The sequence below is a fragment of the Megalobrama amblycephala genome, linkage group LG13, assembly GCF_018812025.1.
Source record: "Megalobrama amblycephala isolate DHTTF-2021 linkage group LG13, ASM1881202v1, whole genome shotgun sequence".
Lineage (NCBI taxonomy): Eukaryota > Metazoa > Chordata > Actinopteri > Cypriniformes > Xenocyprididae > Megalobrama > Megalobrama amblycephala.
In genome coordinates this window covers 19,643,205-19,661,820 of record NC_063056.1, presented here as the reverse complement: position 1 = coordinate 19,661,820, position 18,616 = coordinate 19,643,205, and the positions used below count along the sequence as shown (strand labels likewise).

The window sequence follows — 18,616 nt, the reverse complement described above, 5'->3', positions numbered from 1 at the left end:
ATATAATTACTTCCTGGAACAACTTAGACGTTATTGTTCGTCTTATTGTTAATATTTTAATATGGACACTGTAGTATGAAATGCATCTCCAAACATACCAGACATATCATAAAAGTAAGATTCCGTAATGACAAATGTACAAAAATATTTCAGGAAAAAATATAACATCATTAAAAATATATTTCTCACCCAATGTCAGAGGTGTGAAACATATGCAAACATCATTCTCACATGCTGCAATTTCTGATTTTATAAGCTAAGCAAAAACTCTCCCATCAATCAGCATGTCCTGTATAGAAATAGAGAGTTCCCCTGAATATGCATAATAATTATTGTCATGAATGATCATGATATCATCAGAAATGAATGCAGCATTTTTCGTGGCTTATAAGATCTTATTGGTAATGTTAAACTGTGTGAATATGCTGTACAAGACAGATGAGCATGATTCCATGTGTGTGGAATCTGGGATTTATTATTCCAGCCTAAGGAAGAGGGATCTGCTGTGAGATAACAGCACAGCAGGATTGAAGTGGTGTTTATAAACTACCAGAACTTGTATAGATGTGGCAATAAACGGTGTGCGGTTGGTCATGTGTTAGTATGCAAGCTGTTTTGACTAAGGAATGCTTTGAGTTCAGAAACTCAAGAGTATGCCTACAGTACATACAGTAGTACACTGAAGTGTTTTATTTCAAAAGATCAAGGAAAATTTGTTATTGTATGACCCATAGAGCTCTAAGTCTTTCTGTCTGTCCCTTTAGATTCTCGTCAGTCAATGCCGGGTTCCTATACCGGAGGTATTATTGGTGGTATTCTTTGTGTGATCATCCTCGTAGCCATAATTGCAACTACCATAGTGATGGTCCGCAAACGCCAGAGGAAAAACACAGAGTAAGTACAGCCACCTCTTTCATATTCTGTCTTTGACAGGTAGCCTGGTAAAAATAAGTTACTTATAAAGAGTGTTGGGGAAAGTTACTTTTAAATGTAATGCGTTACAATATTGAGTTACTCCCTTAAAGGTGATAGAGAGGATTTTTTCGTCGACTGAGAATCCAAAGACTGTTACTGAGTTTTTGAAATGAGCGCATGCGTAAGAACAGCCCCCCTCCTTCACGGCTCATTTCAAAGGAACGCCTCCCAAAATTCGTGCATGAGTATTGGAACACGAGTGTTTACCACCGGCATTCACTGTGTCGTGTTTTTTGGATTCATTATGTCGGACTCACCGCAGGTAACTCATAATCTGCAGTTGTTACTCCTGTCTCCTGACAAAAACATTGCATGCAGCGCCTGTGGAGTGTGGAAAGTTACTGGAGCGCGCAGCCGCGCTCGTCTCTCACAAGGAACGTCATGGCAGTGATTGACAAGCCAGAGGGCCAATAGCATAAACGATTGGCTGATGTTTTTAAGGCCCTACCTCGTGCACATGATGTATATTAATATTATTCCTTTCAGTGCACCTAATAAATAAAGTCTTTTATCAGTTAGTAAAGACAGTTTCAAGTAATATTGCAAAAATGTATAAAACAAAACATCCTCTTTAGCACCTTTAAAGCACACACAACATCGCCGACTTTATTCCCGATTTCTCTCAACATGGGGACAGAAGAGCTGTCAGTCAATAAATAAGAAAATAAAGTAACTAATGTGTTACTTTACATGAAAAAGCAATCTGATTACTCAACTGATTATTGGCAATGTGTCACCCCCAACACTGCTTATAAATGACCTGTGATTGTTTCCCACTTTACTGATCATGTATTTGTGTCTGTTTTTGCAGCCGTCCACCCACTCACAAACCTCCTCCTCCTATGAAGACAAATTTCTATTCAGACAGAGTGAGTAGAGCCCAGAGATTCATACTTATTTTGAAACTTTGAGCAAATGCAGTTAATTTTAGATTACATAGAGAAATATACATTTTCTTCTTCTTTTAAAAAAGAAGAAAATCTATATTTTATATATATATATATATATATATATATATATATATATATATATATATATATATATATATATACATACATACACACACTGTATTGCCAAAAGTTTTGGGACACCCCTCCAAATCACTGAATTCAGGTGGTCCAATCACTTCCATGGCCACAGGTGTATAAAATCAAGCACCTAGGAATGCAGACTGCTTCTACAAACATTTGTGAAAGAATAAGGAGCTCAGTGAATTCAAGTGTGGTATTGTGATAGGTTGCCACCTGTGCAATAATTCCATTCGTGAAATTTCCTCACTACTAAATATTCCACAGTAAACTGTTAGTGGTATCATAACAAAGTGGAAGCAATTGGGAACAACAGCAATTGGGAATAACAGGCCACATAAAATCACAGAGAGGGGTCAGCACATGCTGAGGCGCACAGTGCGCAGAAGTCAAAAACTTTCTACTGGGTCAATAGCTACAGACCTCCAAACTTCGTGTGGCCTTCAGATTAGCTCAAGAACAGTGCGTAGAGAGCTTCATGGAATGGGTTTCCATGGCTGAGCAGCTGCATCCAAGCCTTACATCACCAAGTGCAATGCAAAGCGTCGGATGCAGTGGTGTAAAGCATGCCGCAACTGGACTCTAGAGCAGTGGAGATGTGTTCTCTGGAGTGACGAATCACGCTTCTCTGTCTGGCCAGACTGATGGACAAGTCTGGGTTTGGCGTTGCCAGGAGAACAGTACTTGTCTGACTGCATTGTGCCAAGTGTAAAGTTTGGTGGAGGGGGATTATGGTCCTGGGTTGTTTTTCAGAGGTTGGTCTCGGCCCCTTAGTTCCAGTGAAAGGAACTCTTAATGCTTCAGCATACCAAGACATTTTAGACAATTTCATGCTCCCAACTTTGTGGGAACAGTTTAGGGATGGCCCCTTCCTGTTCCAACATGACTGCGCACCAGTGCACAAAGCAAGGTCCATAAAGACATAGATGAGTGAGTCTGGTGTGGAGGAACTTGACTGGCCTGCACCTCAACTGAGTCCTGACCTCAACCCAATAGAACACCTTTGGGATGAATTAGAGCAGAGACTGTAAGCCAGGCCTTCTCGCCTGACTTCACAAATGCGTTTCTAGAAGAATGGTCAAAAATTCCCGTAAACACACTCCTAAACCTTGTGGAAAGCCTTCCCAGAAGAGTTGAAGCTGTTATAGCTGCAAAGGAGCAGCTATAACAGCTGTAATTATCATCAGCGTTAACTACTGGCACAAGCTGATTGGTCCATGTCACATCTGCAGCTAATGAGCTTGATGCTCACACATTTAAATGGCTGGTTACATTCACTATAGCAGTTTGCAGCACGCTTCCGTGTTCCTCTAAAACCCTCCACCTTCCCCAGCTCCACCTGTATAGATCTACTATGGGTTATTGATATATGCTATTTGTGCAGCAGCACTACGTCTTACTCGCAGCAGCGTATCGGCATATGTATTGGCAGTAGTTCCTGTACTTGCTTTGCAGCAGAAGCAATAATCTACAACAACATCAATCTACAGCAGCAGCAATTCAGCAGCAGCGTAGTAGATCTATTTCGCCAAGACCAAAAACATTAACATTAGCATTACCATGCTAAAAATCTTCTGAGAGTTGTCATGACACATAATGTGTGTTCATGTAGAGTAGAAGACAGAGTGCAAAAGTCTGATTCCTAATTTAAATTAAGCTTTGAGATGCACAGAAAGTTTTAAGGTTTTGAACATTTTGAAAATATTATGGCATTAAATGGATAGGAAATTTTCAATATTCTGCACATTACTGTTCCACTTTATATTAAGTTTCTTTTACTATTATGCACATTCAAATCATTTTGTACAATGCACTTATTGTGTACATACATGTCTTTACATTGTACTTATATTTAAAAATACCAGCATGTAATTACAGCATTAATACATTTCTGTAATTACATCTATAATTACACTGCTGATCCGACTCCTACCCCTTACCCTACCCTTAAACCTTTTTCAATTCAACATTGTACAATTACAATTTTTTTTTTGACAAGTACATAGTAGTTTAAAGCACCTAATATAAAGTGTGACCTCCATCAATTGATCATGTTACAAATCTTTGTACAGACAGCCAGATGTTCTGACATTTATTGAAGCACAATAAACGCAATACATTTTTCTATTCAGTGGAAACAAGCTTCCATAAAGCTCAGCAAATCACCCTTTTCTTTTCCTTTTGTAGCCGAGCATCAGTAAACATGTGTCTGATCCTGAGCTCATGCACCATGAGACAGAGAAAGAGGAGCCCATGACAGTAAGAGGCCATTTCTCTCACTCTCTCTATTCCTCTAATCCTTTGTGGCATTTAGGATGGTAAATCATACATATTTGATGCCATGTTCATTTTCCATGCATTATTCAGGCTTATTACTCACAGATCATAATCATCTCTATTATAGAAACACATGTGCTATGATTCTAATTACAACACTGCAATCTCTACTCTGACAGGATCTCTCAGCATACTATGATGACAAGGATCATCATGAGCCTTCCTGGGAGGACAAACAGACTCCTTACCATGATGACAGAGATGAAGAAGGGATGATGGGAGACGACGGCATATATTACATCACTTCCTCTTCCACTAGAGGGAGCAGTTTCATGTCACCAGCTGTGATAGTGTAGGGATCATACCGTGCCAGAGGATTTTATACTGTAACCTGAACACTAATGTAGCTACTGTTTTATACTGTAATAGGAAGTATGGGTTTGATTGCAAAGGCTTGTAAGGACCGTTTTCTTCAGTGCCCAAAGACATCAATGTGAGAATGAAGACGTCATTGATTATATGTGCGCAAATAGATGCAGTTGAGAGCATGCACAATTATTTGTCCTTCTGTGTCTGATTAAGGGTTGTGCCATTTTTTTATTGACTATGAATGTGTAATATAGCAGCCTTAAGAATGAGCCAGTGATCATACGTTATTGAAGCATTATTATTATGGGTTGGCCTATTATTATTATTAGGGATTTTCCTTTTCTGTTGTTAACCTTTTTCTTTTACTTTGTGCCTTACAATTGAGTTTTTGTATGCATTTCTTATTTTAGTAAATTGCATTAGATTTTTAATCATTTGCACCCTCCTGACTTTTAGGTTAGGCTATATAATTGCATTGATTTTTTTTAAATTATTATTTTAATTTGCTCCTTTAGAATATTAATATTTGTTACATTATTTTCCAGTGTACTGCTATGATTGTTAAGGCTCAATAAACGGGGTGATATGCTTTCTAGGTATTGTATGTATGTTTTATATCATCAACAGGGTTCGAATTACGGGGGAGCTAAGGGGAGCTCGGCTCCCCTGAAAAGGACCTGGGCTCCCCTGAAAGCCTACTTTGAGACATTTAGGGGGAGCTCTAAAACACTGTCCATTTTTTGTGTCGCATATAGATTTTGATTCTCTGTACATTAAGGTTCCGGAAATGATGATATTAAAAATGTGTCAATGTTGTGTGTTTATTCTCTCATTACATTACTATTTCCGAACACTATTTTCCGCTGTGTCTCCTGCTGTGACCATCCATGTGTGGCGGCGCTGCACTGAAATTACTACGTTTACGTCACCACTTGAACTTCTCACTGAGTTGGTATTTGAATGTTAGCTTAACTTCAAGTTCAAAACATACTTTATTCGTTTTTTGGAACACTCTGTAGATACTAATAAGAATGTCAAAAAGAAAGCAGCCAAACCTCAGTCAATTTGGATTTACAAAACAAACGAAGAGGAGTGATGACAGCGCACCAGCTACAACTAGCTTGCCGGTGATACCGCCGCCGCCGCTAAAAGTTGCTGCTAGTGACAGCAAGAAAGCCGGTCACCGACCCTCAACATCCTGGGCCCTATAATACACCCAGCGCAATGCGACGCAAGGCGCAGCGCAAGTGTGTTTGCTAGTTTGCGTCCGGCGCCATTCGCGTTCCATATTCCCGTTCAGCGCCACGTCCTTAAATTAGTAAATGCATTTGCGCCAGTTAGTGCGCCCATGGGCGTGCTGGTCTAAAAAAGAGGTGTGTTCAGGTGCATTGCCGGCGCATTGCTATTTTAAGGAGCTGAAAATAGACTGCGCAATAGACCAACTCAAACCTGGTCTAAAGTCTAAAGTCAATGGCGCAATATTTTTTTGTTAGAGCGCGTTGGTAGAAACTGCGCCTCTGGGCGCGTCCACAGTGCGCGTTGACTTTGCTTATTACACACAGGGATGCGCATCACACAAACATGCCAAATATTAAAAACAAAAGGATTACAGTGTAAAATAATATTATTGTGCAGGCTACATAAGTATAAAAATATAATGATGAATAGTCATTGCGTGTATTAGAATTAGGCTACCTATTTTCAATTCAGCCTATTACTACTTATAATGATGAACGAAATTGGCTAATTAATTGAACAATCGTGCCAATACACCAGGCCTGGACTGGTAATCTGGCATACCGGGCAAATGCCCGGTGGGCCGACGCACTTGAGGGCGGGGCCGCTATATGATATGATTTTTTTTAATAAACATAAAAATTGGCCAACGACCGGCCCATAAAGCAGGGACAGCGGCCCATTGGTTCATTTTCCATACTGACACTGGGCTGGCCCAATCACATCTCTTAACAGACTCCAGTCCGTCCCCTCTGTTTCGCCAGAACATCTTTGGATTAGGAGGATGGAGAAACAAAAGCGCAAGTGCAAGGGGGGTGCGGAGAAGTTGCGGGCAAAAAAATCAAAAAATTTAGAGGTTGATGCCTCAACGTGCAAAAATTACTGGCATGTTTAGTGCGGTTACTGTAGCTTCAGTTTCCAAACCTACAGTACCTGACGTGCAAAAACAGGTGAACATAGAAGAACATGGAGGAGACACCTGTAAGGCAGAGGAGCAGCAGGTGTCTGACAGTGAAGCCAATGAGGGACAGAGTAAGCAGGAGAGTATAATAGAAGCGGTAAGCAGCGTAGTTACATGATTAACAGCGAGGGACTCATGATGCGACGACGACGACGATGATGCTTAAATGAATGAATATTATAAGACAACATAATCGTCGTCGTTATTATAAAGTCAGACTGTCACCTACTGCACTGGTCACTCAGTCAGCTAATGTCAAATAGCACAGCAAAAGTTATTTTGCACTGTTTTTTGTAGTTAGCAGTGCCCTTGTAGCTATCAGAGTTCACTTATGCAGTAACGGCCTTTCTCATAGAAAAACCTGAAATGATGCAATTTGATTTTTCAAAAAAAAAAAAATTCAGGTTATTATTATAATGTAATATTACTGACGATGTGTTTATTTCACAACGAGACTATAGGTTTCTATTTATAGCTGTTAGTCGTGATAATGGTCTACTAGATCTCACTTTTCAGCTATAAAAAGTTATGTTTTGTAGCTCTTGTACCCTATTACTCTGGTATGAACACTTGGTTGTTTATGGCAAGTGAATAACATGAATATCATTTTATTAGGACGTTTTTTGTGAGTAATTTGGTAGTATAGTTTTCTTTTTCATTGTTTTTAATGGGGAGTATCTAAACAATGAGAGGTAAATGTTTGACACTTAAACAGGGGTTTGTGCTCTTTAAAACAAAGTATATTTGTAATTGTAAATTATAGTTTTTCTGCTGTCTGTTTCATTGGAAATTTAAAAAAAAAAAATTCTTTATAGAGTTATCAGTATTCTACATCCACGTTCTAAGGGTTAACTAGCTTTTATATCATGGAGCACATTGTCTATCTAGAAATCCTACTCTTACTAAGTGTACTTTTAATAACTCTACCAATTAATTGTAATACTCTGGTGGGTGGTGTCCGACCGATTGTGGTGGGCCGGTCTGAGCAAAAATGCCAGGGCCATTTTTTTGTCCCAGTCCAGCCCTGCAATACACACATATATATTAACTGACTCATCGCGTGTACGCCATGTAAATAGCAATCCGCCATGGCGCGAGCGCATCTCGCTCTTAAAGGGAATGGGAGATGACTCTCTGATTGGTTTATTGAACGTTACACCCATTACTCATTAAGAGAATAGGGACAACCCATTTCAAAAATGCGCCCCGGCGCACGGACCGTTTTTCCGTCGTTAAAATAGCAAAAGTGGATTTGGACACGCCCTGAGTGCACCTGCGCCGTGCGCTTTACACTTTGCGTTTAGATCGTTTAAATAGGGCCCCCTGGGTTACAGGACGGAAAGCAAAGACAGAAGACCCCAGGCCTCTGTGGTCACTTCTGATTTAAACTTCTGTGCGTTTGTGAGGATTGGCCCTAATCCTATTTAATATATTGATGTATTTTTTTTATGATTGTTATGTGAGTTATTCTGTTTTTTTTATCATGATTTGCATGATGTAGGCCTAAGCGCGGTTGATTCAGAACCGTGGACAGAGCTGTTTGCCCTAACACTGACAACACTGACTGACGCTTGCGTTTTAAAGTAAACGGTTTACTAAGTAAACAATAGGTTTACTGTAAACCTATTGTTTTAAATGCCCTAACATGCACCAAAAGCGTTAAAGTCAGTCAGGGAGGATCGGAAAATAGGGCTCCCCCGAAAGCCACTTTGTAATTCGAACCCTGATCATCAACATGCATGAATGGATGAGAGTCTTAAAATTGTGTGTACCATGGAAATCTGACATTTTGTACAAAGGAGTTCATAATCTTATTGAAATTAAAGTATGACAATTTTCAGTTACTTTTAAAGAACTATCATTCAAAAAAAATGGTAATTTTCACTTGAATATTTTTATTTTGGTTTTAAAGCTACAATATGTAGGGTCAATTCAGGGTGATTGCCCTTGAGATGACTTGAAAAAAGTGTCCCAATCAACCTGAATTCACCCTAAATGTTTCGCCGCTAGAGGTCACCTATTCAAAACAAATGCGTAACTTGATAACGCCGAGTTTGAGCGCGAAATCTTGGGAAATGTCGTCTTTGCCTCACAGCCAGTGGAAAAAGAATAAGGACGGGACTTGAGCAGAAATCATACATGGATGAGATTATTAACATTATTGTAGTATGAAGCAGAGCAGGGCCAGGTGATGTTGGAGCTGAACGAGGCCGCTGGAGAGATTGCTAATGAGAGACGAACGCGACACCCCTCGCGAGCAGTGGAACTTTTATAATGCCGCAGTCGCCGCTTCCGCTTCTTCCGGTCAAGCGTATGAGGTAACACAGCAGTGTTTATCATATTAGATACATTTGAATGTGCTGAAAATGATGTTATAACGTTACTCTTAGCGTTTGCTCGGCGGCTGCTGTGAGACAGATCAAATTTAGAATATCATATTAATAAATGCTGGGTGGCTTGTGTTGATAAATGGCATGTAATTAATTTTAAAACGTATTGTATGATGGAGAAAATGCTGTGATAGCTACTTGACAAAATAGTGTTTTTCTCTGAGGCATGGTAAAAGCATTGGTAGGCTACTCTCGGAAAATCAAGAAAACTAGATTTAAACAATAAGACTAAATGTGTTGAGCTATATAACAATAATTAGTTTTCTGTCTATAAACGTATGAAAACAGATTTCCCTTTGTCTAAATATATTAAAGCGTCTTTGGTGTTTCCATGGTTTCTAGAAAGTAAAACCGGAAACCGAGGGTAACGCAGATATGACGCCATTGACAGGCGACTCCTCACACGTCCCGTATCCTTGGTTAAAATCGCGATTTTCTCACGATTTACAAATACACTACCAGTTAAAAGTTTGGAAACATTACTATTTTTAGTTTTGAACTTAGTCTCTTATGCTCATTAAGGCTGCATTTATTTCATAATAAATACAGAAAAAACAATAATATTGTGAAATATTATTACAACTTAAAATTATGGTTTTCTATTTTAATATACTTTAAATTATAATTTATTTCTGTGATGCAAAGCTGAATTGTCAGCATCATTACTCCAGTCTTCAGTGATCCTTCAGAAATCATTATATATGCTGATTTGATATTCAGTTATTATCACTGTTGAAAAAAGTTGTGTTGCTTAATATTTTTTTGGAACCTGTGATACTTTTTTCAGGATTCACTGATGAATAAAAGGTTAAAAAGAACAGCATTTATTCAAAATATAAATCTTTTTCTAACAATATAAATCTTTACTATCACTTTTTATCAATTTAATACATCCGTGCTGAATAAAAGTATTAATTTCTTTCAAAAAAAAAAGAAACAAAAAATTACTGACCCCAAACTTTTGAACGGTGTGTATATTGTTACAAAAGATTTCAATTTTTAATAAATGCTGATATTTTTGTATTTTTTATTCATCTAAGAATCCTGAAAAAGTGTCACAGGTTATAAAATAATATTAAGCAGCACAACTGTTTCCAACACTGATAATAAATCAGCATATATTATGATTTCTGATGGATCATGTGACACTGAAGACTGCAGTAATAATACTGAAAATTCAACTTTGCATCACAGAAATAAATTATATTTTAAAGTATATTAAAATAGAAAACCATAATTTTAAATTGTAATAATATTTCACAATATTACTGTTTTTTTCTGTATTTATTATGAAATAAATGCAGCCTTAATGAGCATAAGAGACTTCGTTCAAAAACATTAAAAATAGTAATGTTTCCAAACTTTTGACTGGTAGTGTAGTTGGAAACATTTGGAATATTGTAAGCACTCAACTGAACAAAATATATAACACTGGCCTAGTGGTTTTTGGATATTTTACTGCAAAAAAATCTTACGTATTGTAGCTTTAAGGCCTTTACTACCATATTTAGGCCTATAGTAGGCATTCTGTTACAGCCTGGATAAATACAATCTCATTTTATGTTCCAAAAGTATCTAAACGAACAGCCAAAACAATAACAATATTCTTACTATAATGCACAAAAACACAAGAATATACTCCCCGTGTTTAATGATTAGACACTGCGACGGTGGTTTGTTCAAATCACACCGCTGGGGGGCGCGCGCTCACAGACAGAAGAGCGCCCGCAGTTCCCGCAGGTGTTCAGTGGAGAACACTGCTGTTGCATGCTAACCATATTAAACTAACGGGTAAACACTTTTCTACAACATAAATTCATTCAAAACTGTTATCAGATTGTGTACTAATAAAGAACGAGTATCCTGAGATCAGTCAACAATCTTTCTTACAGTCTAAAATCGTAGAAACAGCACAGACATGCGCTAATAGGCTACTAATAGGCTAATAATAGTACATTTTATTTATAATGTGCTTTTTTCACTCAAAACGCTACAACACTGAGTATAAAATAGAAAAACATGCAACAACAATTACAATTAAATAAGTAACAAACAAATTAGTAAAAAAAATAAAAATAATAATAACTTTAAATACATACATAATACATAAATACAAATCAACTTTTTGAAACATTCCAGAGTTGGAGTCTTTCTAATTAGGATAGGAACAAACAACTTATCAACAAAAATTATGGCATGATATGTGATTTAGAGTTACTGATAAACTGCAAGTGTATCAGACAATGAGAACTGATTAGCATAGTCAACATAACATAGTCAGCTGTTATGTGGTGAAATACTGTAAGCTGTCAACAAGCTTTTCCATCATCTCCTTTAGCAATGCTTTTTCTGTTCATTTACTGGCAGTAACTGAAGACAGAGCATGTCAGCAGTAGGACTGAAAGGTGTCCAGAGCTGTAGAAACTCCCCGGGGCTCTCACACCCTCACACCCTAGTCCCCCATGGGTGTTCTCACATCCACAAACACCCCAAGAAGAACACAAATAATTAAAGATTAAATTAATTAAAGATGTGAGGCCGGGGCAAGCTGTCACTCACATGAGATCTCACCAATAGAAACTATAATGATCCAATTAATTCCCGATGGACAAAATCAAGTCCTGCCCTACATTTTTCTGGTTCAAGAAGCCATTTCACTTGGATATATGTCACAGAAGGGAAGAAAAGACTAAACTTCCTTTTCATGCCGACTTTGTTACACACAAAGTGTATGCAGTTGGGTCCAAAAGACCACTAGTGAAAATGCTTTTATTTTTCTAATTTAATAAAATGTGTTGTATTACAAATTATATTATTAGAATAACATTTGAGTAAAAGGTTTAATTGAGGACTTATGGACCCCATTTTATCTTTTCTTCTTCTTATCTCCCCTGACATAAAGTCTCATGCCCTACCTTGCTGCAAGATACCGCTGATGAACTCGACATCCCCAAATAATCCAAAATGTTCCCGCAGAGGCCCTGGTTGTGGGTTGCCCAGGGACAGCTGTTGCTAGGCAACAAATGACATCACCACAGCAACAATTCTCAGCCTCATCAGAAGACAGACAGAAAGTATGAGAGAAATAGAGAGAAGGACAAAGTGTCTGGCTCTGAACTGTGTGGTATGTCATTAATTTGACAGCTGTGGTCTGGATTTAGAGCTGCCCTCGGAACGAAAAATGGGCTTATTATTGAGAAACTGACAAAGAACAGCCTTCGAATTAAACAGACATGAACATTTCTTCAAATATGGGCACTTTTAGTGCTGTAAAACACATCAGATTTTCTCTCTCTCTCTCTCTCTCTCTCTCTCTATATATATATATATATATATATATAAAATTTGCTATGGCTAATTTTATTGCAATTAATATATATCATAAAAACATATAATAAATAATATTTTCACACTTTTTGCAGAAGTTGACATTGGATTTTATTTGAATTGGAAAGGATACAATAACAATACTGTGTTCACAAGTGAAATTTAGGTCATAAGGGTCCATTTTTTGAAATTGAGATTTATATTTAAAAGCTGAATAAATAAGCTTTCCATTAATGTATGGTTTATTAAGACATTTGGCCAAGATACAGCTATTGATACAGCTGGAATCTGAGGGTGCAAAAAATCTAAATATTGATAAAATCGCCTTTAAAGTTGTCCAAATGAAGTCCTTAGCAACGTATATTATTTACAAAAATGTTTTGATATTTACGGTAGGAAATTAACATATCTTCATGGAACATGATCTTTACTTAATATCCTAATGATTTTTGGCATAAAAGAAAAATCGATAATTTTGACCCATACAATGTATTGTTGGCTATTGCTACAAATATCCAGGGTGCAGGGTCACATATATTTTGTAGATATCTCACCTCAAACATGATTTTCACTGACATTGTTGTCTCACTTAAAAAAAAAAAAGCTATTATTACTATTAATTAACATTATTAGTGGCAAAACTGTTTGTTGTCACAACTGTTTGAACTGTGGGGTGTAATAATTTATATAATATTTATAGTTTATAATTTTTTCATTTCCATAATTTTCACAAAATATTGAATTGGATTATGTTGAATAATCTTTATATTGTCATTGTTTTGAAATTGCGGGTCTGGGTAAAATGAAATATATACATGAAAGGTATTTTAAAAGTAGCAAAAATGAAAGATGACACACTGTAAAATGTTTTAATGTGAACTGCATATAACAAAAATTTTTAAATCAACCCCTGGGGCATAAATTCATTGATTATAAATAATTTGTAATAGATTAAGAAATCTGGATACATGATTCCATTTCACACACAATCATTCATTTAGGATCTGTGTGATTGATACAGAAGGCCTCGGGAACATCCTCCACCCCTCGACTAAGCTGTCTAAAAATAAATGAGAAGAGAGGAGGATGAGCAGGCGGAGAGGATGGAAGGATAAAAGAAGGAGGTTAAAGAGGGTGCAGGTGAAGTACACTTTCCTCTGATCCTTCCTCGCTCTCTGCCAATCACAGTCAAATGTGTGCATGTACTTATTAGCATGTGTCTCTTCCTTGCTCATACAGTCTGATGGACAAACTGCACTCCTCCCTTTCTGTCTGTAACCATGTGTCTGACTATGATGAGCATGGCAGCATGTGCACTGTTGTCATGGCTGGTGAGTAAAGGCCGTTTCCATGTAGAGTAGAGGACACTCAACACCATTACTTTCCACAAATACTAACAACACAACTGTTGATTAAAGTCAACATGAAATGACTTTCACAACACATTTTACTTTGTAATGTGATGCATTTTGAAGTGAAACGGGATATTCAAGAAGAAGAAAAAAATGTCGGGCAGGACTTGATTTTATCCACCAGGAATTGATTGGAATGTGAAAAGTGGGCGTAACGTACAACGCAGCCAAACCTGAATGTCTATAAGCTATTTGGTTATTAATTAACATTATCCAATAACCTGCATGGCCTAGGTGATGTCAGCAGAAAAGAAAAGATATTTTATATGCAGAGCAAGTTATTTGATTATGAAGCTAAAAAGATGTATTCTTTGGAATATCATGCACTGATGAATTCTTCATAGTTATACCAAGTATGTGCATTATGAAAGTAAGATTAATGTGTCGCGTTGACTTTAAACAAAGGACTTATAAAATGTTGTGTAACTACTTTACATTTTTGTTTGGAAATTCAACGATGAGGACTGAACAGCAGTTGGAGTTAACCAGGGCTCCAGGATCGTATTGAAGATTACACCTCGTATTACTAATGCCAGTGCTAATCTGTCATGATTTGAGAGGGATAAGCTCAGATATGACCTAGAGTGAGCTTTGGAAATCGTCTACAGTGACAGAAATATTTAGGAACTAATTCATATTTGTAAAACCAAACATTGTGGGATAATACCAGAAAAAATGAACACAATACAAAAAGTATTTTTGGTTACACTTTATTTTACAGTGCCGTAGTTACATTGTAATTAAGTACGGAGTGAGTACTATTAATTAACTACATGTACTTACTATAGAATTAGGGTTTGGTTTAGGGTTAGTTACTTGTAATTATTAGGGGTGTAACGATTCACTCGTTTTCTCGATGCATCGATTACAAATCCTGACGATGCATATCTTGAAACATGTTTTTTGAATCGTTTATTTCGGTCGATAATCGATGTAAAATGCAAAGAATCGGATTTATCGCGATTCTATAGTGATTCAGTGCTTTAAAATATATAAACATTAAATTACTACATGCGCGAATTGATGGAGACGTTGTGCACCATCATTCGCCCTCACAGCTCTCCTTCACAGACACGCGCGGCTGCACTTTACCGCCTTTCACTGGATTGCGCTCGCGCTCAGTCCGTAGCCCACGTTTGAGCTCTCCTCAGGACGGCCATTTTTTGCATGGACGGAGCAAACACATAATGTAAGTGTCTAAATGCATACGCACAGTTCAATGAATGATAAATGAAATTATGAACTTAATGTCATTAAACTGAATGTGCGAGGAAACTGCTGAAATAACTACACTACACCATTAACAACACTGACATAAGAGCGCGCGGTTTATCAATCAGATGCGCGTTAAAGTTGCGTTCGTTACTATAGCAACAGTAGCAGTAACCCAGCGCGTTTTATTTCAGAATCACCATAAGGAAAATGTTCCATATAAAGAGAACAAAGATGGCTTTTATAACTATTCCGTGAAGAAGTTTAAGATTAGTTGGGAAAGTGCATGATAGTCTCTCCATGTACGCATTAGTATTTTTAATGTACCTGGAACAGTTTAATAAGGTTGTGTAGCCTTTAACACTATCCTCCACTATATTTAATATGAACTAGGCCTAAAAAATAGTTTTAAAGCCCTTTTAAAGTTTTGGCTTATGTAAATTTCCACAAATGCCAATTTTTATAGGCTGTTAAAATAAAGTTATGTAGCATCATTGAGAACTAACATGAACTAACATTAAGAATGGACAAAAGGTTTTTTTGTTTGTTTGTTTGTTTGTTTTTGCCCTTACTCTCTGACCTCCTGAAGGCTGCTGTGTAATTCACACCCTGACTAAGAGACGTTGAGGGAAGCATTTCAATATCCCTATAAATGCATATTAAAATGCAGAATCGAATCAAATCGCATCGAATTTTAATGTGAATCGCCTCGAATCGAATTGTTCTGAATTTGCAAAAATCGTTCTTGAATCGAATCGAACACCTATGAATCGTGAATCGAATTGAATCGCTGTCTATCCAAAGATTCACAGCCCTAGTAATTATGCATAATTTACTGTTATTGTTATACATGTAGTAACATGTAACTACGGCACTGTAAAATAAAGTGTTACCGTATTTTTCTCAATCAGTACAGTATTTTTGTTGAGTAAAAATATCTAAATGTCTTACATGTTAGGGGGTAGCTGAGCAATATTACAATATTGTGTGTATTTGTACCCAATGTGTAAATTTGTGCACTGGTTTGATCTATGAGGGTTATTTTTAGGGGTAGGTTTAGGGGAAAATATATAATAATGATAGAAGTACCAACAAGTGTGTTCTTGTTTTAAGCATAAACCTTACTAAGTTTTGTTTAAAACAAGAAAAAACACCATTTGGCTTCTAATGCAACATCATTTTACACAGAGGTTGCTGCTAAATAAAGTTTCCTAAATACTTATACAGAGTCTGCTGTCTGTTCAGTGACACATCACACTTATTGAAATTTTAAGTGTGTGATAAGTTGTATCAAAACAGGCCTCACTATGTATCTGCATGTTATGAACAGAATTGCTCTGCTCCAAAAACTAGCAAGCTTTCTCACTGCATCCTAACAGAAATGAACCTCATAAGTGACTGATTTGGAACGCTCTACATTAAGGCAGCAATTATATGTCATATTAATAGCGCTGTGTACCCAAGGCACGCATGAGACTTGCCTTACAATTCATTTCAGGCAGCATGAAAGAAGTAATAATAAGTGAATAGTATAGTGAATTGTAATGTAGCAAATGATTCCACAGTATTTAAAGCTACTAAGCTCACTTTACTTACTACATTTGAGGCAACTAGGAGGCTAAGAGGATGATATTCCTCAGTCACGTGACTCTGGACCCCCTATAGTTTTTCTTTGTGTGTGTGAGGAGATTGATTAAGGTGCTTAGTGGACAGGATCTCTTATTCTCTCTGTGTGGACTAAAGTAGAGTAGAGTAGAGGCCTTCTCTAACACAGAATCATTTACAGAACCTCTCTCTCTCTCTCTCTTTTTTACCTGCCCCATCTATTGTTTCTGGTTCACCTCTGACCCTGAGGCGGGCAGGTTGTTCTGGACTAGAGGAGGAGAAGACGAAAGAGGAGACGGAGAAGGACACCTGGACAGAATGGTGAGAGAGAAAATAGGCGGATATTTTAGGTGGAATATAGGTGATATAGATAGTGAGAAACTTTCACTGTCATTGTCTGGAAAAGAGCAGCAGGAACATTCTACCTAACATCTTATTCTGTGGTAGAAATAAGTTCATTATAATATAATATAATATAATATAATATAATATAATATAATATAAACAATGCAATACAATAATTTCCCCTTAGCACAATGGCATACAGGATATTAGTCATATTGATTTTTGACAATGTAAGATGGAAGAGCTGACATTGTCCAATCAGAAAGGATTGGGGTTTTGTCCACCTGCTCATGTGAATTCAGCAGCACATGGTTAATTTTAACAGGTGAGATAACCACATAATTAGTCAGCACTCATGAGATCACACTGGATCAGCTTTTGTTCCCTCCCTCGTGCTTTCTGCTCTGCTGAAAAGAGCAGCGCTGTTGGTCACCAGCATATGTTGAGCTTTTGGATGCCAGTGTGCCGGTGTCCCCACCAGGATTCTTAAAGTTAATTATGGAGGATTATATATTAGGAGATTTATTAGATTCTGGTTCCATTGCCAATTCACTTCATGGTTCTTGGTTCCTTTACTGTACTGTAAAACATTCTTTTATTGTTCATTTTTAGGGAGAATGTATGTAAACTGTAATTAAAATAATTCTTATTGCATTAAGTACACTCAGAAGTCATCTGTTGAATTAAGTGATCATTTCAAATTTCAGCTGAACATTATTAACAAATTACCAAAAATGTGTAACACTTTACAATAAGGTTCATTAGTTAACATTAGTTAACATGAACTAATAATGAACTGCACTTATACAGCATTTATTAATCTTTGTTAATTTCAACATTTACTAATACATTATTAAAATATTTTAAACATTAATGCACTAACCTGAACAAACAATGAACAACTGTATTTTCATTAACTGATGTTAACAAAGATTAGTAAATACAGTAACAAATGTATTGCTCATGGTTAGTTCATGATAGTTAATACATCAACTAATGTTTAACTAATGAACCTTATTGTAAAGTGTTACCAAAATTATATACAATCCTTTAAAAAGACACTTGTGACACTTTAGCATACCTTTCAAATGAGTACTTATTAGTGTCAAATTTGTAATTTGTCATTCCTTTTTTGTTTGTTTTTTTTTGTTTTTTTAAATTGTACTTAAAGTGTACTCTCTTTAGGCACACTTAAATGGCTTTTTATATCACACTTCATCACTGTACATCACAAAACATAGTGTTATGAATCACATGCTCAAAAGACATTTGTTGAAGAAAGACATTTCATAACTGTTAACAGAGTCCAAAATCAAATCATTCTTTCCATTAATTAATCTAAAAACACATGGAAATTCATGAAACTAGTTTAGCGGGCAAAAATGACTTGTTTTAACAAAGCACAATTTGCTAGTTAACCTAGTTTAATGAATATGCTTGTCGATCAGATTGATCAGCTAAATTTTATTGGTGAACAAC

General features: G+C 36.8%; 1 protein-coding gene and 1 long non-coding RNA gene across 2 annotated transcripts in view; both read left to right on the top strand.

Moving 5' to 3' along the window:
* The window catches only part of si:ch73-22o12.1 (nectin-2), an 84,748-nt gene extending 79,504 nt beyond the window's left edge, over window positions 1-5,244 (top strand). Inside the window, exons 7-10 of the mRNA XM_048151985.1 lie at window positions 765-894; window positions 1,787-1,844; window positions 4,191-4,262; window positions 4,460-5,244. Coding sequence (XP_048007942.1) covers window positions 765-894; window positions 1,787-1,844; window positions 4,191-4,262; window positions 4,460-4,636 — 437 coding nt within the window. The 3' untranslated portion in view covers window positions 4,637-5,244. The remainder of the gene's footprint in view (window positions 1-764; window positions 895-1,786; window positions 1,845-4,190; window positions 4,263-4,459) is intronic.
* A 7,742-nt stretch (window positions 5,245-12,986) lies between these two features.
* LOC125242930 lies at window positions 12,987-17,957 on the top strand. The gene is made up of 3 exons (XR_007178942.1): window positions 12,987-13,703; window positions 13,803-13,894; window positions 17,042-17,957. It is a non-coding gene; the product is annotated as an uncharacterized LOC125242930 (long non-coding RNA).
* Window positions 17,958-18,616: the final 659 nt, after the last annotated feature.